General features: G+C 42.6%; 2 protein-coding genes across 3 annotated transcripts in view; one reads left to right on the top strand and one right to left on the bottom strand.

The window, feature by feature from the left end:
- Nucleotides 1-12,369, bottom strand: part of pgbd5 (piggyBac transposable element derived 5) — a 36,993-nt gene extending 24,624 nt beyond the window's left edge. The window contains exons 1-2 of the mRNA XM_023993501.2: nt 11,700-12,369; nt 236-666 (exon numbers count right to left, since the gene is read on the bottom strand). Coding sequence (XP_023849269.1) covers nt 236-666; nt 11,700-12,012 — 744 coding nt within the window. The 5' untranslated portion in view covers nt 12,013-12,369. The remainder of the gene's footprint in view (nt 1-235; nt 667-11,699) is intronic.
- An 874-nt stretch (nt 12,370-13,243) lies between these two features.
- On the top strand, nt 13,244-24,792 carry cog2 (component of oligomeric golgi complex 2). 2 transcript variants are annotated; one of them, XM_023993502.2, is made up of 18 exons: nt 13,244-13,432; nt 13,762-13,923; nt 14,249-14,314; nt 14,438-14,518; nt 16,294-16,397; nt 17,395-17,503; nt 17,666-17,845; nt 18,271-18,395; nt 18,945-19,071; nt 19,301-19,440; nt 20,054-20,115; nt 20,258-20,409; nt 20,665-20,850; nt 21,956-22,028; nt 22,213-22,355; nt 22,541-22,680; nt 23,061-23,241; nt 24,222-24,792. In XM_023993502.2, exons 1-18 carry the CDS (start codon nt 13,376-13,378, stop codon nt 24,327-24,329), a joined length of 2,196 nt encoding a protein of 731 aa, XP_023849270.1. In that variant the 5' UTR covers nt 13,244-13,375; the 3' UTR covers nt 24,330-24,792. The 2 variants fall into 2 exon arrangements, with proteins under 2 accessions (XP_023849270.1, XP_023849271.1); XM_023993503.2 differs by having other exon boundaries at nt 13,282-13,432; nt 14,249-14,308.
- The last annotated feature ends 516 nt before the right edge of the window (nt 24,793-25,308 follow it).

The raw sequence follows: 25,308 nt of genomic DNA on the forward strand, positions 1-25,308 counted from the left end.
CATTGAAGTCAATGAGCTAACTGTAAAGAATTGTGTATTTCACAGGTTAAAAAAGGAACTATATAAATCATACCTTTTTTTGGTTCGACCGGTTCAGAACATTATTCTGCTGGTCGTAACAGTGTAACAGATCAAAAGAAATTGGGGAAAATAAATATTTTTGGTTCCAACCCCTAGTCATCTGTACTAAACGTGTCCAAAGCTAAACAGTTCACACCGCAGCCCAGCGCCATACCTGAGTCTGAGAGGGGCGGAAGGTGCTGCAGCCGAACGACTGCTGCAGTGAGTCCAGGAAGGGCTGGATCTTGTAGAGGCCATGGCTGCCGTGGCTGGAGCGGAAGGCCACGATATGGAAGTACTTGAGGATCTTCTCGAAGCGTGCCTGGCTCATCTTGAGTGCAATGCTGCGATTGCTGAAGAAGCCGCTGCTCCAGATACTGAGCACTGACTCACAGCGGTGAACGCTGGTGGAAGTCACGAASCCCAGGAAGGCCTTCATCTCAGCCGCCGTCACATTCCGCCAGCCCTCGTCGCTGCCGAAGCGCTCCTGGTACTTCTTGGCGTACATGTTGGTCTGCYTCACCATGTTCTGGATGGCGTTGTCGGGCACAAAGAGCTGGAAGAAGTCCATGCAAGTGGCTGTGGCTGGCATTCTCTGGATAGGGCCTGGTGACAGGGAGAGAGAGACAGACAGATGATGGAGCTGCAGTCAAAGCATCACTCGCCCATTTCAAAACCTGCCTCAGATTGTTATTTTCATTTGACAGCATCAATCACACATTACTTGTAAATTGAGTCTTACTTTTAAACGACTATGATTTTTTTTAAAGTTACAGTACTTTGACAGTATGGAGCTCTTTTGTGCATAGAGTTATTTTGTACTCTAAAAAAGCAAAACGCATAGGCCTGCATATGAACCAACATTTCTTTCCAGTCTTTGTGATTTGGATTGCAGGTCACTGTCAACCCTCGGGCTGCAATCAACTTCTATTCAACATGACAGTAASCATAATGTCATCGAAACAAGAATACAGCTTTTTGGGCTTGAAGAAATGGTTCATTAATATAATATGTTACAACACTATCGTGGATGAAAACAGCCATTGTCTTGTCTCGAACATGTCAGATGAAACACAATTAATTCCTGCTTATGCAAGCCGACAGCTATAACCTTGTTTAGGTCAAGCCCACTCATCGACATTGACATACTAGTTTCCATTCATGTTAATCAAGTCAAGGCCAACTTGGTGAATGAAAATCTTACCTTCTCATTTAATATAATATAATAATAATTTAATGAAATCACAAGTCCAATACAGCAAATGAAAGATAAACATCTTGTGAATCCAGCCAACATGTCCGATTTTTAAAATGTTTTACAGCGAAAACACAACATATATTTATGTTAGCTCACCACCATARCCAAAAAAACACAGCCATTTTTTCACAGCAAAGATAGCTTTCACAAAACCCACAAATAGAGATAAAAWTAATCACTAACCTTTGAACAACTTCATCAGATGACAGTCATATGACATCATGTTATACAATACATTTATGTTTTGTTCGATTATGTGCATATTTATAGCCCCAAAATCTGGTTTACATTGGCGCCATGTTCAGAAATGGCCCAAAATAGCGAAAGTAATACAGATAGCCACGTAAATACAGAAATACTCATCATAAACTTTGATGAAAGATACATGTTTAACATATAATTAAAGATACACTGGTTCTTAATGCAACCGCTGTGTTAGATTAAAAAATAACTTTAGTAAAAAGCACAGCATGCAGTAATCTGAGACAGCGCTCAGCCATTCTCCGCCATGTTGGAGTCAACAGAAATACGAAATTACATCATAAATATTCCCTTACCTTTGATGATCTTTCATCAGAATGCAGTGCCAAYAATCCTAGTTCCACAATAAATCYTTTTTTTGTTTTATAATGTCCATTACTTCTGTCGAATTAGCAACTTTGGCTAGCATGTGTAGTTCACGTGTCCATAGAACTTTACGCTAATGAACGAAAACTTCAAAAAGTGATATTACAAATCGAATAAACTGGTCAAACTCAGTTGAGAAACAATCTTCAGGATGTTTTTCTCATATATATCCAATAATGTCCCAGACGGAGCATTTCTTCATGTCTATATAACGCATTGCAGACAAGGACATGACATTCCCAGTGTGCATGGCCAAGAATATGCCTGACCTGTCACTCCAAAGGCTCTCATTCGGTCCCACATCAGGCTAGACACTTCATTCCACGTTCTACTGCCTGTTGACATCTAGTGGAAGGCGTATGAAGTGCATACAGATCCATAAATATAAGGCATTTGAATAGGCGATGCCTTTCACAGCGACCCATTTCAGAATTTTCACTTCCTGTTTGGAAGTTTGCCTGCCATATGAGTTCTGTTTTACTCACAGATATAATTCAAACAGTTTTAGAAACTTCKGAGTGTTTTCTATACAATAGTAATAATAATATGCATATCATATGATCTAGGACAGAGTACGAGGCRGTTTAATTTGGGCACCAATTCATCCAAAAGTGAAAATGTCYCCCCCTATCCCTATTAACTAATTTGGCAATGTGTACGATTAAGGTAAGGCGGTCCTCCCTTAAGACTGACTTAGTCTTCCAGACAGTGAACTCTAGCATTTAGAGCRAATTAATAGAGAATAGACAGGCGTGACTCTCTTTCAATTAAAAGCTGATGATCCATAAGGTGTAATAAAATGATCAGCTGTTATTCGTGTGAGAGAGAGTCAGACCTATTTTTCTTGGCACACTTGTAGCAAGCACATTTACTGGAGTGAGAAAATGTCTCTAAACAGCAGTCTAAATTCAGGCCCAATTAACCACATAAGGAAGACTGTTTGGGTTAGACCATTTTTAAAAGCTATTTAGCTAAAAGGAAGATTCTCATGTCCTCTCTAATGTCCCTAAGAGATAAGGAAAATGTTGGGTCTTAAAGGGACCAAAATTAACTAGTTTAGTTTGCTGAAGAAATACAGTAGATTTTTACATTACTGCTCTTGCACTGAATGTACAGGACAGGTTGACCGTGCTACAAGTTGTTACTTTTAGGCACTTAGTCCTGTATAGTTTGTAACTATTGTAGCTCACCAATTCCTCAAACCCWGCCTGAGAGATACATCTAAGTAGGCTTCAGGCCAAAGGGTGTCTCACACTGCAGAAATTGTTTCAAAAACCACTAATTTAATCCAGTAGACTTTCAAACTTGACAGCAATACAGCATGACTGCCTTAGATACAGGGATTTCCAAAGACAGATTCATACAGGTTTCCACAAAGCAATACAGTAAACAAAAGTCATATCAAAAATACTATGCATAATAAATATTTTTTATGGAATAGAATTGTTTTATTCCCTTGATTAAGAATTCCWWTCTGAGAAGAGTTTTCCCACATTTTCAGCACATTATGATAAATTATTTCTATCCCACACCATTAACTGATAGCATAGGATTAAGGATTTTAAGAAGTCTTCTGCTACTGAAGACATCAGTAAGAGGAGCCTCAAAAGCATTCACTAACCACTGCATATACTACTCTCCCATAATCCTGCCTTTATAGCTCATATTTAAACTAGGGTGTAAGTTATTCTGTTAGGCAACAACCACATGGGAGAGTTCCACAAAAAACATATAATGGTACATATTCTGTAAGAGATACATTTTTATTAGGATTGATTAATCATTCAGATTGAAWAGATTACTGTGTTGGCTGCGTTTACCACAAAAGTAACCCACCGGGCACACACTGGTTGAATCAACATTGTTTCCACATCCTTTCAACCAAATTACGTTGAACCAATGGAATAGAAGTTGAATTGACATCTGTGCAAAGTGGGAAGACACTGATTCTACAYCTACAGTAATGTACACACTAAATGCAGGGGGTTGGTATTCAGATTATGTAGGTTTTGAAATCAAATGTCAGTCTTTCAGGCACGGAAACAGACTTGCACCTTTTTGACATTAATCGGTCTGAAATGACTGAAAATACTGCGGTACAGTGTTTATAATAGGAACATATTGTAGATAACGTATGTCACATTCAACAAAGTCAAATGGAGCTGGATTGAATCCAAAGSCTTTCTATCATAAACATTTTACATAATATATTGTTATACATTATACTGTAATAAAATATACTGTAACTCATGGGGGGGGGGGGGTCCTAATGTGCATACGCATCACCGCAGRGATTTTACTAGGATAATGATGTAAACCAATAGGATGACATTTCAGACCCATGGACATGCTTACTAAGTACTCCCTATCCCTGTAATAGCTGTGTGATTTTCACAATGGACTAAATATCAATCATACAGACTCCATCTCTCATTTTGCCTATGAAAACTGCATGTTGTGCAGACATTTTTCAAAGGTTATATTTATGTATGTAGGAGTAATGTTCCCATATTTACTCTGTCAGCAAAGTCAAACCCACATCTCAAGCTCCACATGAACATTTTGTTTCTCTAGTTGGACCTTGCACTGGATATCCTTGTCCTCAGTGAGCACCCGCTTGCTGCATCCAAACCTTCAGTTGAGTTAACCTTACCACAGAACCACCTCATGTTCATCTTTCCTGGCCACACCAGCCCTGTGTCCTGCCTATTTGCTCATCTACTAATGGGTTTGATGCAGTCAAGCTTTTACTGCTCATTCAATATACCTGCCAGCACTACCATTTGTGTCAAAAGTCTCAAATAACTTATAGGGAAATACCTAGTCCAATGCACAACTGAACGCAATCAACCGAAATGTGTCTTCCTTGATCATTTGATGATCCAAGATGGCGTAGCAGTGAAGARGTGTTTTTGTTCGTCCTCTTGTGTACTTTTGTATTTTTCTTCTTTTTTGTATATATTTAAATTTTATTTTCACTCTTTTCCATTTTAATTCGATTATACCTTCCGGTAACCTGCCTCACCCAATGTGATACGGAATCGCTATTATTTGTAATTTTAGAACACATTCAAGAACCACCAGAAGRTAATTAGRTACAAGCTATTTAGTCATTGTTAGCCACTGCTAGCGGCTTTTACCTTCTGCACAGATACCAGCCCTGTTTTTTAGCCTGGATAATACTCGCCAATGTACCAGTATTGGACTATCTCTCCACTACAACGCCGGATTCCTGCCGTAATCCCTGGACCACCACTTCTGATCTTCACAGCTAGCTAGTGGCTAACGCCCCTGCCACGAAGCTAGCACCAGTTAGCCGTGAGCCAGGCGCATCTCCCGGCTAGCAAACTAAATTCTACAATACCTCTTTCGCCATCTGGCTTAGATCCTCTGTCGACACGGCGCCCCGCCGCACCACCACGACTGGTCTGCCGACGAATYCTCCATCTGCTGTGCCTTCAACCGGCCTCCGTCGGAGTAGACGCTCCTACTAGCCCCGGGCTACTAACTTTAAACGCRGTGTCGCCCGRGTGTTAGCGTAGTGGCGACTACTCCGCGGCTTCCCTGTTCCATCTACTGCTGCCCCCTGGACACTATGATCACTTGGCTACATAGCTGATGCCTGCTGGACTGTCCATTAATTCACGGTACTCCATTCTGTTTATTTTTTTTTATCTGTCGGCCCCAGCCACGAACTCAGGCTCTGGGTGTAGTTATTCCGACCCTCTCTGCCTAGTCATCGCCATTTTACCTGCTGCTGTTGTGTTAGCTGTTAGCTGATTAGCTGTTGCTGTCTCACCTGTTGTCTTAGCTAGCTCTCCCAATCAATACCTGCGATTACTTTATGCCTCGCTGTATGTCTCTCTCAAATGTCAATATGCCTTGTATACTGTTGTTCAGGTTAGTTATCATTGTTTTAGTTTATAATGGAGCCCCTAGTTCCACTCTTCATACGTCTGACACCTCCTTTGTCCCACCTCCCACACATGCGGTGACCTCACCCATTATAACCAGCATGTCCAGAGATACAATCTCTCTTATCATCACCCGGTGCCGGCTCCTTTTATTCTTTGTCTCCAACGCTCTAGGCGACCAGTTTTGATAGCCTTTAGCCGCACCCTCATCCTACTCCTCCTCTGTTCCTCGGGTGATGTGGAGGTAAACCCAGGCCCTGCATGTCCCCAGGCACCCTCATTTGTTGACTTCTGTGATCGAAAAAGCCTTGGTTTCATGCATGTCAACATCAGAAGCCTCCTCCCTAAGTTTGTTTTACTCCATGCTTWAGCACACTCTGCCAACCCTGATGTCCTTGCCGTGTCTGAATCCTGGCTTAGGAAGGCCACCAAAAATTCTGAGATTTCCATACCCAATTATAACATTTTCCGTCAAGATAGAACTGCCAAAGGGGGAGGAGTTGCAATCTACTGCAGAGATAGCCTGCAAAGTAATGTCATACTTTCCAGGTCCATACCCAAACAGTTCGAACTTCTAATTTTAAAAATGAATCTCTAAAGAAATAAGTCTCTCACTGTTGCCGCCTGCTACCGACCCCCCTCAGCTCCCAGCTGTGCCCTGGACACCATTTGTGAATTGATCYCCCCCCATCTAGCTTCAGAGTTTGTTCTGTTAGGTGACCTAAACTGGGATATGCTTAACACCTGGGCGGTCCTACAATCTAAGCTAGATGCCCTCAATCTCACACAAATCATCAAGGAACCCACCAGGTACAACCCTAAATCTGTAAACATGGGCACTCTCATAGACATTATCCTGACCAACTTGCCCTCCAAATACACCTCTGCTGTCTTCAATCAGGATCTCAGCGATCACTGCCTCATTGCCTGTATCCGCTACGGGTCCGTGGTCAAACAACCACCCCTCATCACTGTCAAACGCTCCCTAAAACACTTCTGCGAGCAGGCCTTTCTAATTGACCTGGTCCGGGTATCCTGGAAGGATATTGACCTCATCCCGTCAGTTGAGGATGCCTGGTCATTCTTTAAAAGTAACTTCTTCACCATCTTAGATAAGCATGCCCCGTTCAAAAAATGCAGAACTAAGAACAGATATAGCCCTTGGTTCACTCCAGACCTGACTGCCCTCGACCAGCACAAAAACATCCTGTGGCGGACTGCAATAGCATCGAATAGTCCCCGCGATATGCAACTGTTCAGGGAAGTCAGGAACCAATACACACAGTCAGTCAGGAAAGCAAAGGCTAGCTTTGCTACCCCGCAGCTACTCGCCCAAGCGTCCCCAGCTTCTCCTTTACCCAAATCCAGATAGCAGATGTTCTGAAAGAGCTGAAAAAACTGGACCCATACAAATCAGCTGGGCTTGACAATCTAGACCCTCTATTTCTGAAACTATCCGCCGCCATTGTCGCAACCCCTATTACCAGCCTGTTCAACATCTCTTTCATATCGTCTGAGATCCCCAAGGATTGGAAAGCTGCCGCGGTCATCCCCATCTTTAAAGGGGGAGACACCCTGGACCCAAACTGTTACAGACCTATATCCATCCTGCCCTGCCTATCTAAGGTCTTCGAAAGCCAAGTCAACAAACAGATCACTGACCATCTCGAATCCCACCGTACCTTCTCCGCTGTGCAATCCGGTTTCCGAGCCGGTCACGGGTGCACCTCATTTAGTACCTCAAGGTACTAAATGATATCATAACCGCCATCGATAAAAGACAGTACTGTGCAACCGTCTTCATCGACCTGGCCAAGGCTTTCGACTCTGTCAATCARCATATTCTTATCGGCAGACTCAGTAGCCTCGGTTTTTCTTGATTGGACTGCCTTGCCTGGTTGCACCAACTACTTTGCAGACAGAGTTCAGTGTGTCAAATTGTGAGGGCATGTTGTCCGGTCCTCTGGCAGTCTCTATGGGTACCACAGGGTTCAATTCTCGGGCCGACTCTTTTCTCTGTATATATCAATGATGGTTGCCTCTTGCTGCGGGCGATTCCCTGATCTCACCTCTACGCAGACGACACCATTCTGTATACTTCTGGCCCTTCCTTGGACACTGTGCTATCTAACCTCCAAACGAGCTTCAATGCCATACAACATTCCTTCCGTGGCCTCCAACTGCTCTTAAAGCAAGTAAACAAATGCATGCTTTTCAACCGTTCGCTGCCTGCACCCGCCCGCCCGACTAGCATCACCACCCTGGACGGTTCCGACCTAGAATAATGTGGACATCTATAAATACCTAGTGTCTGGCTAGACTGTAACTCTCCTTCAGACTCATATTAAATATCTCCAATCCAAATCAAATCAAGATTCGGCTTTCTATTTCGCAACAAAAGCCTCCTTCACTCACGCCGCCAAACTTACCCTAGTAAAACTGACTATTCTACCGATCCTCGACTTCGGCGATGTCATCTACAAAATAGCTTCCAATACTCTACTCAGCAAACTAGATGCAGTTTATCTAATGCCATCCGTTTTGCTACTAAAAACACCTTATACCACCCACCACTGCGACCTGTATGCTCTAGTCGGCTGGCCCTCCGCTACATATTCGTCGCCAGACCCACTGGCTCCAGGTCATCTATAAGTCCATGCTAGGTAAAGCCCGCCTTATCTCAGTTCACTGGTCACGATAACAACACCCACCCGTAGCACGCGCTCCAGCAGGTATATCTCACTGATCATCCCAAAGCCAACACCTCATTTGGCCGCCTTTCCTTCAGTTCTCTGCTGCCTGTGACTGGAACAAATTGCAAAAATCGCTGAAGTTGGAGACTTTTATTTCCCTCACCAACTTTAAACATCTGCTATCTGAGCAGCTAACCGATCGCTGCAGCTGTACATAGTCCACTGAAACAGTCCACCCAATTTACCCTACCTCACCCCCTTACTGTTTTTATTTTATTACTTTTCTGCTCTTTGCACACCAGATATCTCTACTTGCACATGATCATCTGATGATTTATCACTCCCAGTGTTAATCTGCTAAATTGTAATTATTCGCTCCTATGGCCTATTTTATTGCCTACCTCCTCATGCATTTTGCACACAATGTATATAGACTCATTTCCCCCCCCCACTGTGTTATTGACTTGTTTATTGTTACTACATGTGTAACTCTGTATTGTTGTCTGTTCACACTGCTATGCTTTATCTTGGCCACGTCTGACAGTGGCACAATGCACCCCCAGACCACCATTTAGCGAGAAGGGGGCATTATTTGCAAGTCACATCTGGTCTCAGTGACAGAGCTTTCAAACAGAGCAATGATGAAGACAGGACCCTCAACCTACACTTGTTGTGTGATACATTCATAATAGAGGTCACCGTTAAATCGGAATGGCCGATTAATTAGGGCCGATTTCAAGTTTTCATAACAATCGAAATTGGTATTTTTGGATGCCGTTTTTTTTTTTTTTTTTTACACCTTTATTTAACTAGGCAAGTCAGTTAGAACACATTCTTATTTTCAATGACGGCCTAGGAACGGTGGGTTAACTGCCTTGTGTCAGGGGCAGAACGACAGATTTTTACCTTTCAGCTCAGGGATTCAATCTTGCAACCTTACGGTTAACTAGTCCAACGCTCTAACCACCTGCCTCACGAGGAGCCGCCTGTTACGCGAATGCAGTAAGAAGCCAAGGTAAGTTGCTAGCTAGCATTAAACTTATCTTATAAAAACAATCAATCAATCATAATCACTAGTTATAACTACACGTGTTGATGATATACTAGTTTATCTAGCGTGTCCTACGTTGCATATAATCGATGGGTGCGAATTCGCGAAAAAGGACTGTCGTTGCTTCAACGTGTACCTAACCATAAACATCAATGCCTTCTTAAAATCAATACACAGAAGTATATATTTTTTAAACCTGCATATTTAGCGAAAAGAAATCCAGTTTAGCAGGCAATATTAACCAGGTGAAATTGTGTCACTTCTCTTGCGTTCAATGCAGCAGTCAGGTATATGCACAGTTTGGGCCGCCTGGCTCATTGCAAACTAATTTGCCAGAATTTTACGTAATTATGACATAACATTGAAGGTTGTGCAATGTAACAGGAATATTTTAGACTTATGGATGCCACCCGTTAGATAAATACAGAACGGTTCCGTATTTCACTGAAAGAATAAAATGTCTTGTTTGAGATGATACTTTCCGGATTCGACCATATTAATGACCTAAGGCTCGTATTTTCTGTGTGTTTATTATGTATAATTAAGTCTATGATTTGATAGAGCAGTCTGACTGAGCGGTGGTAGGCACCAGCAGGCTCGTAAGCATTCATTCAACAGCACTTTAGTGCGTTTTGCCAGCAGCTCTTCACAATGCTTCAAGCATTGCGCTGTTTATGACTTCAAGCCTATCAACTCCCGAGATTAGGGAGTTAGGCTGGTGTAACCGATGTGAAATGGCTAGCTAGTTAGCGGGGTGCGCGCTAATAGCGTTTCAAAAGTCACTCGCTCTGAGACTTGGAGTAGGTTGCTCTGCATGGGTAACGCTGCTTCGAGGGTGGCTGTTGTCAATGTGTTCCTGGTTCGAGCCCAGGTAGGAGCGAGGAGAGGGATGGAAGCTATACTGTTACATGGCAATACTAAAGTGCCTATAAGATCATCCAAAAGTCAAAGGTATATGAAATATAAATCGTATAGAGAGAAATAGTCCTAAATTCCTATAATAACTACAACCTAAACTTCTTACCTGGGAATATGAAGACTCATGTTAAAAGGAACCACCAGCTTTCATATGTTACATGTTCTGAGCAAGGAACTTAACAGTGAGCACATATTGCACTTTTACTTAATTCTCCAACACTTTGTTTTTGCATTCTTTTAAACATATTGAACATGTTTCATTATTTATTTGAGGCTAAATTGATTTTATTGATGTATTATATTAAGTTAAAAATAAGTGTGTTATTCAGTATTGTTATAACTGTCATTATTACAAATAAAATTTAGAAATAAAAAATCTGCTTTTTCTGGTTCCTCCAATAATCAGTATCGGCGTTGAAAAATCATAATCGGTCGACCTCTAATCCATAATGCTATTTTTTACTTCTATATGACTGATAATCATCTGTAATACATTGACAATTTTACAGGACATTTGTAAGGATAAGAATATTACATATTTGGTTAGGTTGTTGCTGGTACTAGTATGCTTTACCCCTTTAAGCATGACATGCAACTGCTCAGTATTCCTTTACAATGGCAGCTGGTCCAAAATATGCATTGGCATACTACAATGCCTTAGTTGGCAAATACATGTGGCCGAACTGGCAAAGATGTTGCACAATGTTATTTGTGTCTGGAGAGACCGGAGAGAGAGGCAGAGAGTGCTCAAACATGTGTTCTGTGCCAATATTGTCTTTAATTCACTTAGGCTCCTCTGCAACTTGTCCTCTATGCCCATTTCCATTTCCTGGGCTACATAATTGGGAGGAGCAGCATGTCTGTCTGCTCACTGTTAACTAATTGTCCTGTTTCTCCACCACATTCCCAGACTGCCACTTCACTGTTTGTAAGATTCTGACCAATCATATAAGCCACAATTCTCTAAGCAATTCATCCACATTGTGTCATGATCCTTTATTAAAGGAAACTTGGGCTTTTTCTCTCTCACTCTCTGGGCCTGCTGTTCAATCAGGACCTACAATCATAGGCTACTAAGTAGATGGACACGCATGCTCACGAGAAAGAGAAAACACACAATGGAGATAATGACCTTAACCTATTAATTCAAGCTAGGCTTTATTCTTGAAATTACATACCATATGTGTCGTTGTAGGGGGCCACCGTGATATCTTGCAGTGTGTCGCTCCATCCATCCTTCTCTGCTTGGGTCTTTGAGATAGAGCCGGGTGGACCTCCGTTTTGACAATTCCCAGTCTCACCTGCCCTTTGATCATCCCCGGCCTCCAAGCAACAGTTATCCGAATTCGAGTCACCCGAAGTGCTGTAAAAGGGATTGTCGCTACTGTCATCTCCCGATTCCCCAAAAACATCATCTGAAATCTGCAAGCTTTCGTAGCGTGAGCGGGCCGCCTCCAGGACAGACAGCGCCTTCATTCCACATTCCGCCATCGCTGGTCGATGCACTTGGTAGCTTACCACACCGCACAATATTCGGCATGCAACTATACTGGGGAAAAACCCGTGCCACACACACACCTACCCACGGGAGATGACAGCCCACTCCCCACTGTGCGCGTTTGKTAATTCTGCTAGGCCTACTGCAGACTTGACTTGTGATGCGATAACTTCGACTCTCCCCTTTCTTCAAAGCATCGACCGGAGGGGAGCTGTCCTCATCAAGGCTACTGAAGTTCCCCTCCGCGCTGCGTACAGAGACCGAAATTATCAATATTTATCACTCTCTMCGCATCCTGGTTGGGCCAGCTATTTCGTTGGTGGCTCGTACTGTGTAGAGACCTCAATAAATACGCGGCATCTACATGTCAGCTGACCTGGTTGCTCTCCTGTACTGGCCAATAGCGTTGTTATCTCACTGCAACGTCAAATCTTATGGTATTAAAGCAGAATTGTGTTCTGATGCGGTTAGAACATGCATATACCCTATAAATAGATTTTTGCTTATGATYCGAATATAAAATACATATATGATTAATGCATTCGTTTATTCAATGACATTGCAATTACAGGAACTATTTAAAGTAATTTTTGAAAATGTTTAATGATATCCTGTGAAAAGGAGAGCAACAGCAGGTCAGGATTTGTATGATAAAATCTGTTTCTAAGACCACCATGCTTAGAATAAAACAAACAACGTTCCCCTTGGCGCCCTGTGGGGGTGCAATAGATGGGGTCGTCCCAGTCATCTTACTTGTTGGTATGGTACCAAAGATTTTTATAACTAACCCAAGATAGAAAATGAATCATAGTGTGCAGAACACGCAAGGAGGTTGACAGAGCCAAGCACGAGCTAGCGACAACCTATTGGTGCGTACTACAATGTATTTGCATATTTCCGTTAGGGAACGCCTACTCTTTGAAGTGCGCGTGTGCAATAACTCAATTCGCCCTTGCACTCCTAAACTACTCATTTTTTTAAAACTTTGGCACAGGGTAAAGTCTACAAAACGTAGCCCACTCTGTAATAGYTACTGGTTTTGGAAAAATAAAACTGCATTGAGATCAAATGTTTCATAGATGAGAAAAACTTCTCCCACTGCTAGCCAATGGACTTCCTCTCATCACCATATTTGGTAGTGAGTGGAAACACTAACCGGATGCTTCACATTGTACATCCGGTGAAATATCTGTCTCATTGTTCTATCGTTGAGGTACACTGCCATGTTTGCGGAAGTATAATTTCAGTATTTTTCCCTCTTCTCATTCTTCAGAAATTATTTAGCAACTTTTTTAAACTTTATATTATAACTACATGTCCCGCCTTTATCGATTTCAAGGATAGTACGAAAGAAAAATGAATCTGCCAAAGGGGCCGGATTCTCTCTGTTTCGACAAGGACGTGTTTATGAAGGTAGTTAGCTAACAGTAGCTAAGATCATGTCACTTTTCCAAGCTAACGTGAKCTAGTATTGCCATAGGTTAGCTAGRAGTGATCAGCCAAACTGGCTTCATTCCATGTTATCACATCTTGAAAAGACACGAATTATATACGCCTAAATTTGTCTCCTCGTATTTAGCTATCTACCTTCTTCATCAAACTGTTAATGCCCGATTAGAAATGGCAAGCAGCTAGCAAGTTAGTTTCTGCTGGACAGATTTTGCATAAGCATTGGCTAGCTAACGTTAACTACATGATCAATCATGATACATGTTTTCTTCTTCATCTTCTGTTGCARTCAGGATGACTTCGACGTAGATCAGTTTGTTGCTGATTGCAGAAAGCATGTCCAGCTGGAGGAYATGCGCGAGGACCTTGAGATGTATTACAAACTGCTCAAAACAGCCATGGTGGAGCTCATCAACAAAGACTATGCAGACTTTGTCAACCTCTCCACCAATCTGGTASGTTCCTACGGCTGTCACGTCCAAGATGCTGCAGTGTCCCCCACRCATATGTGGCATTAATGAACGTTACAACCATGCATTTGTAGCCAAATAACAAGATGGCAATCCTATTTTACAACAATGTCACTTGAAAGAAACTGGGAGCATCAGCGGAATCTGCTCAATATGGATGTAGCAATCTAAATGGGTGTGATGATGAGATGCCTGTTTGTTCTTCCAAACAGTTGCTCCAGCTAAGATCAGGAKTTAAATGTCAATTAGGCCTAATAGCTACAGTAGTAGTTAGAGAATAATGGGCATACTTGATGTATCATCTATTTAGGTTGGAATGGACAAAGCCCTGAACCAGCTATCAGTGCCACTGGGTCAGTTGCAGGAAGAGGTACTGGTATGTGCTCTGTTTGACTCTTTTTTTTTCATATTATGATACATTGATTTCACCTTCATTGCTGTTGACTTGGTCACACACTTTGTCCTATTTATGTATCTTTCTCCCTTTTATTTTTTTCAGAGCTTGAGAACATCAGTAAGTGAGGTGATCCAAGCCATTGACAACCASCTATCAAAGCAAGATGACTTGCAAAACAAAAAGGTTTGTTAACCTGGATTTATACACTACATGACCAAAAGTACGCGTTTGACCTCTAGGTTTTATGGGTATTATGACTCATAACGTGGCACTCTCAAGGTTATACACTACAGGACGCAAAGTATATGGACACCTGCTTGTCGAACATCTCATTCCAAAATCATGGGCATTCATATGTTTTTGGTCCCCCCTTTGCTGCTARAACAGCCTCKACTCTTCTGGGAAMGCGTTCCACTAGATGTTGGAACATTGCTGCAGGCACTTYCTTCCATTCAGCCACAAGCATTATTGAGTTCGGGCACTGATGTTGGGCGATTAGGCCTGGCTCGCAGTCGGCGTTCCAATTCATCTGAAAAGTGTTCAGTGGGTTTGAGGTCAAGGCACTGTGCAAGCCAGTCATGTTCTTCCACACCGATCTCGACAAACCATTATTATATTTTTGTTGTTGTATTTTACCCCCTTTTCCTCCCCAACTTTGATCTTGTCTCATCGCTGCAACTCCCCAACGGGCTCGGGAGGCAAAGGTCGAGTCATGTGTCCTCCGAAACATYACCCGCCAAACCGCGCGTCTTAACACCCGCCCATTTAACCCGGAAGCCAGTGTCGGAGGAAACACCGTTCACCAGACTACCGAGGTCAGCTTGCAAGCGCCGGGCCTGCCACAAGGAGTCGCTAGTGCGCGATGAGCCAAGTAAAGCCCCCCTGGCCAGACCATCCCCTAACCCAGACAACACTGGGCCAATTGTGTACCGCCCTATGGAACTCCCGATCACGGCTAGTTGTGATACAGCCCGGGATCGAACTCAAGTCTGTAGTGACCCTTCTAGAACTGCGATATAGTGCCTTAAACTGKTGCGCCACTCGGGAGGCTTCAACAAACTATTTCTGTATGGACTTCGCTTTGTGTTTCATGCTGAAACAGGAAAGGGCCTTCCCCAAACGGTTTCCACAAAGTTGGAAGCACAGAATCGTCTAGAATGTCATTGTATGCTGTAGAGTTAAGATTTCCCTTCACTGGAACTAAGGGGCCTAGCCCGAACCATAAAAAAATCTGACTGCCAGATGGTGAAGTGTGATTCATCACTCTAGAGAGCGCATTTCCAATGGTGGCGAGCTTTACACCACTCCAGCCGACGCTTGACATTGCACATGGTGATCTTAGGCTTGTGTGCGGCTGCTCGGCCATAGAAACCCATTTCATGAAGCTCCCGACGAACAGTTATTGTGCTGACGTCGCTTCCAGAGGCAGTTTGGAACTCGTTAGTGAGTGTTGCAACCGAGGACAGACGARTTTTATGCTTCAGCACTTGGCGGTTCCGTTCTGTGAGCTTGTGTGGCCTACCACTTCGCGGCTGAGCCGTTGTTGCTCCTACATGTTTCAACTTCACAACAACAGCACTTACAGTTGACCGGGGCAGCTCTAGTAGGGCAGAAWTTTGACGAACTGACTTGTTGGAAAGGTGGCATCCTATGACAGTGCCACTTTGAAAGTCACTGAGCTTTTCAGTAAGGCCATTCTACTGCCAATGATTGTCTATGGATATTGCATGGCTGTGTGCTCGATTTTATACCCCTGTCAGCAACGGGTGTGGTTGAAATAGCTGAATCCACTCATTTGAATGGGTGTCCACATACTTTTTATTAAATATAGTGTATGTCTACCATTTCAGACATTTGTGTTTCTGAAAAATACAGTACATTTGTATGTGTGTAGCTGGATGCTAGATATGAGTCTGTTTAAACTGTCATGTTTCTCATTTTTTGTTCCCCTATACAAGATGTGTGTCACAAGACTCATCCAAGTTGTTCGATCAGTAGAGAAGATTGAAAAAATCCTACATTCTCAGAACTCAAAAGACTCAACATCTCTTGAGATAAGCAGGTATGTAAAAAAATGATTGCATCAGCTTTTTGCTGATATGACATATTATAGTCTCTCTACCATACYGATGCATCTAAGTTAATGATGAGGCAAGGTCACAGAAAGAAGCCATTACCCCATTTTTTAAAAGTGATTCTCCAGGGACGCATGGCTCTCGACCTTTGCCTCTCCCGAGTCTGTACAGGAGTTGACGCGATGGGACAAGACTGTAACTACCAATTGGATATCATGAAATTGGGGAGAAAAAGGCGTAAAAAGTACAAAAAAAATGTGATGCTCCGGGAACTTTTGTGTAATTTAAACCAGTAGTCTTGAAAGTGGTGCTCACTAGCCAAAACGGGTCTCCATTTTTTGTGTGCTACTTCATTCAATTGTGTATAGATTATTTGGACGAATCAGGATTGGGCAAAGGCGGTGCYTAAACTGGTGCAGTGATTTTCAAGCCTGTGTACGGATGATAAACGTTTCKATTAGATTCCACAGCCACAAAGTCAAATTGGCTATATCGTAAAAATTWATGAATACCAAAATGTGCTTTTTGMCCATGAYAAACACGGGCTAAATTAGTGTAAGGGAGGGGTTTGGCCGAAAGTTTTTCCATTGGCGAGGGAGGAGACTCACAATTATTAACTGCATTTCCTCCAGAAGTAAAAAATAATAATAATGCTAACTTTTCCCAGGTAATTTTACCTTTGTGTAACCGATATTCAATTGTGTACTATGTCATCCACTTCGTGTGATATGTTTACATCCTTCTTTTTTGYGCAATTCTTATGATATGTTACGTATCCAATTCGTACAATATATGCTTAAGATCCCGGACTGAAACTTTAAATTTGACCTTGCTTTTAATATTTTCTGAGAATATGGCATCCAGCCAGCATTTCAGGGCCTACCCCTATCCCTGTAGCTATGTCAGCTATATTKTTCATGTTATGTACTCTATATATTGGTGTATGTTTCAGTTTCTAAGTTTGCTGTTTCTTTTGCTTTGTAGTCCTCTCTTAGCTGGTCAGATTCTGGAGCGGATTGCCACAGAGTTCAATCAGTTGCAGTTCCATGCTGTCCAAAGCAAGGGCATGCCCCTGCTGGACAAAGTCAGGCCTGTAAGTCAAGTCGTATTATTCAACACTGACYGCACCATTGCATTTCTGGGGTTGATTTTCAGTACACAAACTAGATTAAGGTTAATGGTTGAAAATGACCTTGCCTGCCCATTGTAAAGATTCCTTTACTTACACTGTGTCTGTGTACGATCTGTGTTGTAGCGTATTTCCGGCATCACGTCCATGCTACAGCAGTCTTTGGAGGGGCTCCTTATACAGGGCCTCCAGACCTCCAATGTGGATATTGTGCGTCACTGCCTACGCACTTACGCCACCATCGACAAGACTAGGGACGCAGAGGCTCTGGTGGGACAAGTCCTGGTCAAGCCCTACATGGATGAGGTGAGGTTGTGTGGGAGTGGAAGCGTCAGGATTAGGTCCTGTATGCTCAGTTGGTAGTGCATGGTGCTTGCAACGCCAGGAATGTGAGTTCYATTCCCAGGACCACCCATATGTATGCACGCATGACTGTAAGTCGCTTTGATTAAAAGCGTCTGCTAAATAGCATATAAAGAAGAGCGTGTAGGGCTGGTGTCCCAGTCCTACTCCTGGACTAACAATCATGATTTTTAATTGCTTTTAAATCCAGGCGTAAACTTAATCTGGTTTCTGGGACACTCTCTTAGTGTCTAGCTCACCAATATATTTACGAAATGATGCGGAAATGGACAATTCAAGAACTTAATGTACTGTGTTCTTCTTCAGAGATGAAGTCTATGCTTCCTCTACATAAACAGTACTTCACCTGACTATTTTGTTGTCAACAGGTCATCGTTGAACAGCTGGTCAAGTCCACCCCCAATGGCCTTCAAATAATGTACACCAAGCTCTTAGAGTTTGTGCCGCATCACTGTAGACTGCTGCGCGAGGTGACTGGAATGGCCATTTCAAGGTACCCGCCATAGCTGAGCTGGAAGTCAATGTTCTGAAGGCATTTCTCCCAACAGATATAAGAAAGTATATGGTAGAATGGCCATAAGGCGCTACAGAGGGTAGTGCYWACAGCCAAGTACATCACTGGGGCCAAGCTTCCTGCCATCCAGGACCTATATACTAGGCGGTYTCAGAGGAAGGCCCAAAAAATTCTCCAAGACTCCAGTCACCCAAGTCATGAACTGTTTTCTCTGCTACCGCACCGGCAAGCGGTACCGGAGCGCCAAGCCTAGGTCCAAAAGGCTCCTTAACAGCTTCTACCTCAAAGCCATAAGACTGCTGAACAATTAATCAAACGGCCACCCTGACTATTTGCATTTACTTTTGTTTATTTAGTAAATATTTTCTTAACTCTATTTTAGTAAGACTGTATTGTTGGTTAATAAGGGCTTGTAAGTAAGCATTTCAAGGCGCGTGTGACAAATACAATTTGATTTGAGTTACATTCATAACCTATGAATTTCTTATTTGTTCTTTCTCATGTCTTTGCTTTCTGCTGTCTGTCCAGTGAAAAGGCAGACATAGTGCCTGGATACGACTTCTTGGTGAACTCCGTTTGGCCTGAAATCATCAAAGGTATCGAGGAGAGAATCCCCTCTCTCTTCAACGCGGGCAACCCTGACACCTTTTATGAGGTACGTACTGTAACGWCCCAATCTCATTCTTCTGGCATCAAAGTAGTCCTATGGCATCATTACTGTCATATAAAACCATTAGAAGCCAGTGTCTTTGGCAGTGTTCAACAGAGCTTGGAAATACAATGGAAATAGTAATGGAAACACTGACCCTGACAAGTCCTACTCTCTACTAGTGGGAGAGGGCGACCAGATTCTCATTCGGTTCATGTCTGTATCTATTTTGCAGAGGTACACAATCAGCATGGACTTTGTGAGGAAGTTTGATAGGCAGTGTGGCTCCCAAGCCAGTGTGAGGAGACTGAGAGCTCACGCCTCCTATCAGAGCTTCCACAACAAGTGGAACCTACCTGTCTACTTCCAGCTCCGGTGAGTAGCTGCYTGCTCCATGACCTTTGACTTCTGTGCATCCTGTACTGACCTTCTGTGCTTGATTTTGCACCATTTAATTGTCACCTACCCTGCTGATGTCCAGTCATCCGTTTTACTTCCTGGATATTGTGCTGATATCATGTTACGCATAGAGATAAGAAGATGACAGTTACGGGTCATAAGTAACTGTGTCCAACACAAGGKTCCCGATGAATACTCCCTCTAAGGAAATATTGATCCTCTATAGAGTCAARGTGAAGGTTGTTGAACTCTCTGTGCCTTGCAGTGTTTGTCAACCAGCATCTGCACATTTCACAATGGAAAGTCTGTCATGCTGCACATGCTTAAAATTGTGTGCTTTCAATTCCATCACAGCTGCATGTTGTGTAATGGCTGTTGCTACCTGTTTTACAGTCAAGATTGTTTTGAGAATGTGCTATGCTATTTATCTTATTGTAAAGAATAATCATCATCTTCTTTTGCAATGCCATTTCTACAAAAATGGAGATTGGAAAAATCCTTTTAGAACTGTTTTGCTCAAAAACAGCAAGCTAGCTTATACGTGTTTAACAGCGATGCATTAACTTGTTGTTCCCGATCTCTGTCACAGGTACAAGGAAATTGCTGCATGTTTAGAGAATGCTATTGCTGATGGGTTAGAGGCAGCACCAGGTTAGTAGCTATACTCAACTTTAATGTATGAATGGATAAGTTATATTTCATGAATCATTACCACAAAAGGCAATATTACATGCTGGCGTGTATTACCTGCTCCCTACACACTCTCCCCCCCCTTACACACTCTATTCCTCAGCGGGCAGCTGCTACCACCTGCTGGTGTCCCAGGTGCTGTGGAACAGCTTGGTCAGGTGCTGGGCGGAAAAGGTCTACCTGCCCCCGCTGTCTCACCGCTTCTGGAAGCTCACCCTGCAGCTCATCTCACGCTACTCCAAGTTCCTCACTGYGGTACAGCCTCCAACATGGCAACCCAACTTTCCTCCAACATGGCAACCCAACCTTTCCACTACAATATTAATGCTAGTGTACATAGTGTCTATAGATTCWGTGATACCTCTATTAATCTAGTGTTCAACGTAGCCTGCAGCATATGTCAGTATTCCAGTGTTTTAAAGCAGCAGGAATGAAAATGTGAATACTATGAAAGGAAATGCTGGTCCTATTAAGTTGTCATGATTGGTGTTTCTGGACCCTGTCTRCTAGATGCTGACTAAATCTCCCTCCACGGAGMTCAGTAAAGACCCTGTGAGGCCCCTTCCCAGCTCCGCCTCCTCCACGTCCAGTCGCACCTCTCAGGATGATGGGGGCAGTGAGAGTGGCAGCCCAGCAACCCTATCTACCAAACAGCTGGTTTTTATAGCCTCCGATGTGGACAAACTACAGGACCAGGTAGTGATATGGACRAATCATGACCAAGATCCTGCAAAATAAGCCAATTAAGTTTTGTACTGTATTTAATTTTTAAAATATTTAAAAAATTAAATCACCATTATTTAACCAGGTAGGCTAGTTGAGAACAAGTTCTCATTTGCAACTGCGACCTGGCCAAGATAAAGCAAAGCAGTTCGACTTGTACAACAACACAGAGTTACACATGGAATAAACAAACATACAGTCAATAATACAGTATAAAAAGTCTATATACAGCATGTGCAAATGAGGTAGGATAAGGGAGGTACGGCAATAAATAGGCCATGGTGGCGAAGTATTTACAATATAGCAATTAAACACTGGAATGGTAGAATGTGCAAGTAGAGATACTGTGGTGCAAAGGAGCAAGATAAATAAATAAATACAGTATGGGGAAGGAGTAGTTGGATGGGCTATTTACAGATGGGCTATGTACAGGTGCAGTGATCTGTGAGCTGCTCTGACAGCTGGTACTTAAAGCTAGTGAGGGAGATATGGGTCTCCAGCTTCAGTGATTTTTGCAGTTCGTTCCAGTCATTGGCAGCAGAGAACTGGAAGGAATGGCGGCCAAAGGAAGAATTGGCTTTGGGGGTGACCAGTGAGATATACCTGCTGGAGCGCGTGCTACGGGTGGGTGCTGCTATGGTGACCAGTGAGCTGAGATAAGGCGGGGCTTTACCTAGCAGAGACTTGTAGATGACCTGGAGCCAGTGGATTTGGCGACGAGTTTTAAGCGAGGGCCAGCCAACGAGAGCGTACAGGGCGCAGTGGTGGGTTGTATATGGGGCTTTGGTGACAACGGATGGCACTGTGATAGACTTCATCCAATTTGTTGAGTAGAGTGTTGGAGGCTATTTTGTAAATGACATCGCCGAAGTCGAGGATCGGTAGGATGGTCAGTTTTACGAGGTCAGTTTTACCTTCCAAGAAGACAAAAATAATTTACACATTCAATAGATGTGGTTTTTAATTTTAAGAATMACTTTTAGTGGTAGGCAACATTACATAGATATGCATTTGCATTAACCTTGTTATTTTTGCATCATTAGTTTTCTTTACCATTAAACATTTGCCTTTCTCACAGATTCCGGAACTTTCTAAGATGATTATGCAGAAACTGGAGGTCATTGGGTACAAAAACGTTGTAATTGTTGGAGGTATGTCGTCATCATTATGCTTGAAAGATGAAATGCACAAACTGATACCTTGTTCCAGACAGTGTTCAATCATGATACTGATTCCATCAGCTGTTACTGTTCTCTTACTGCAAGTCAGTTGATATAGTGCCTTTTGATTGCCTTTTTGACAAGTGTCCTTCCATGCCCTGTGTTCTCTCCCCAGAGGCCCTAGAAGACTCCAAAGCCTCCCTYTCTGGCTGCATTCCCACCCTGAACAGCAAGATGACTCAGCATTTAACTGAGAGGTGCTTTCGCTTCCTGAAGAGTGCCTCTGAGGTCCCCCGACTATACCGCAGGACCAACAAAGTGAGAAGGCCTGCCCCTCATGCGTCATCCTCCCAAGACAATGGAGCAGCGCTCCCATTAGGCTTCAACGTTACTGAGATGATTAGAGAACATCTGCTGTATAATACCAAAATATTGAAAAGTGCACCACAGTCACAGCAGTCACAAGCTTGAAAATATGTGCCTGTTCTTCATCTCCTGTATAGGAAGTTCCCTTCAGAGCTTCTGCCTACATGGACAACGCCCTGCGGCCGCTGCACCAGCTCCTGAGCGACTCCAAAGACATGGTGAAMCCCTCCATCGCCCAGGACTGGCTACGGGTCGTACTCAATGACTGCACTCACAGGTAGGGGGACTCTGCTGTCTGTTCGAATTCCTGTATAGGCAAGTACAGTATACTGTAAGAGATGGCTAGAGACCACTTCATGAATGGGAAAATTAGATCCTGTGAAGATAATTCTAGTCCACGTATACAGCTTTCAATTTGAATGCATGCCATAGTTTTTAGTCCTGGTAACATGTTATAATAATATTTAATAAAATTTGGTTGACTCTCTAGGGCCAATGCAGTGAGTCACAATGTTTTGTCCTAAGAATGGCACCACACAAGGACACAKACTAACAATTTAATTGAATTCAAGGACAGTCAACCTCACAAACTTAAGTAGCTTTTTGGTCTGCTCCACCAAGCACAAAATACTAATTTTCCATCTTGACATTGGGCAGATATTTTGAAACCATATCAGACGTTTTGAGTTCCGTAAAAAAAATGGAGGAAAGTTTAAAGAGACTGAAGCAAGCGAGGAAAACGGCAACCACCAACACGATAGGTACCACTGGAGGCCCCACAGATGACAGCAAGATCCGCCTGCAGCTGGCCTTGGATGTGGAGTACCTGGGAGAGCAGGTAGGGTTCACCCTGTTAGATAACCCAAACTTATCTTGTAGTTGTCCTTTGACTATGTTATAGAAAGACAGTATGTTTAACTCAAACAATGGGAAGGAAGGAAGGCAGGTCAGGAAAATCCCCAGAATGATTGTTGTGATGGTAAGCCTCTAATACCACAAAGACTCCAGCCACCCTAGTCGTAGACTGTTCTCTCTCCTACCGCACGGCATGCMGTACCGGAGCACCAAGTCTAGGTCCAAGAGGCTTCTAAACAGCTTCTACCCCCAAGTCATAAGACTCCTGAACATCTAATCAAATGGCTACCCAGACTATTTTAATTGCCTCCCCCTCTTTTACGCTGCCGCTACTCTGTTATCTATGCATAGTCACTTTAATAACTCTACCTACATGTACATATTCAATCAAATTGTATTTGTCATATGCGCCGAATACAACATGTGTAGACTTATTTTTTTATTTTTTTAGAATAAGAAATTAAAGTAACAAATAATTAAAGAGCAGCAGTAAAATAACAATAGCGAGGCTATATACAGGGGGTACCGGTACAAAGTCAATGTGCAGGGGCACCGGTTAGTCAAGGTAATTGAGGTAATATGTACATGTAGGTAGAGTTATTAAAGTGACTATGCATAGATAACAGAGAGTAGCAGCYGTGTAAAAGAGGGGGGTATGCAAATAGTCTGGGTAGASATTTGATTAGATGTTCAGGAGTCTTATGGCTTGGGGATAATATTACCTCGGCTAAGCGGTYCCCCCGCACATTGACTCTGTACCGGTACCCCCTGTATATAGCCTCTCTATTGTTATTTTACTGCTGCTCTTTAATTATTTCTTACTTTTATTTCTTGCTTTTCTTTGGGTATTTTTCTTAAAACTGTATTATTGGGTAAGGGCTTGTAAGTAAGCATTTCACTGTAAGGTTGTATTCAGCGTATGTGACGAATATAATTTGATTTGATGTTTGTTTCCCATGACAGATTCAGAAGATGGGTCTGCAACCTGCCGACATCACCATGTTCTCAACACTAAATGACTTGGTCCAAGGAGCACAGGACGTGACTCCATCAGAGCAGGCTGTACCATAATCCTGCACCGATATGAATGTATCTGTATGCTCMTAGTTAGAAGGAAGAAAGCACAATGAGGGACTGGGTCTTATTTATTTTGAACGCTAATCATATGAAATGAGATGTTATTGAAATCAAGAGAACTTCAACATTTTAATTTTCAATAGTAATTCAGTATTTCTTACTGGCCCCCTGACTGTTCATAACAGCAAATGTGTAATGTAATGGGGTCAAAYGGGGTTAACCCTAACCCTCTATGCCTGCCTGAGAATTCACTGTACGTTCAATAATGCAAGTTATGTCATCATACAAAAGAGATACTGGCAAAAAGTAGACCAGGGCAGCTTCTTGGTCTACTTTTTTAGTGAAGGATAAAGATATTGTACATTGTGAACAGAGTTGGTGAAGGATGAGATTGTACATTTTTAAATGAGGTGAATCAAAGTTGTAATAACCTTGGTAATAAAAGCTTTCGATCTTTGTATGTTGTTGTGTAAATGTGATTCAAGTTCAGCTGTTATGAGGSGTGACCTAATAAGGCATATCATAAAGCTCAGTGACATTCAGTTCATTTGCGAGACAGGGATCAGCCTTCATTATTTACGGTCTGGTTTTGCGAAAAGGTTTGTCATTATTAGCCCCATGTTATCTAAACCTTTTAAGTCTCAGGAGAAATAGTCACTAGCTGTTCCCTTTTTTGTAAAGGATTTTTCAAGACAAATGGACATTTCAACAATATAGAGAAACAATGTTTTATTCATGCAATCACAAATCGCAACAAAACAAACTCTTAGCATAATAGAATATACAAATTCAYACCTTTCAATAATCCTATCAACCATGTTTACCTTTATCATAGCAAACAGTAAGTACATTGCTGTATCTCTACAATGTATATTAGACACAAAGATCTGCATAATGTTAGATATAGGTGTCAGAGGAAGGCCCTAAAAATTGTCAAAAGACTCCAGCCATCCTAGTCATAGACTGTTCTCTC

The sequence above is a fragment of the Salvelinus sp. IW2-2015 genome, linkage group LG8 (assembly GCF_002910315.2).
Source record: "Salvelinus sp. IW2-2015 linkage group LG8, ASM291031v2, whole genome shotgun sequence".
In the NCBI taxonomy this organism is placed as follows: Eukaryota; Metazoa; Chordata; class Actinopteri; order Salmoniformes; family Salmonidae; genus Salvelinus; species Salvelinus sp. IW2-2015.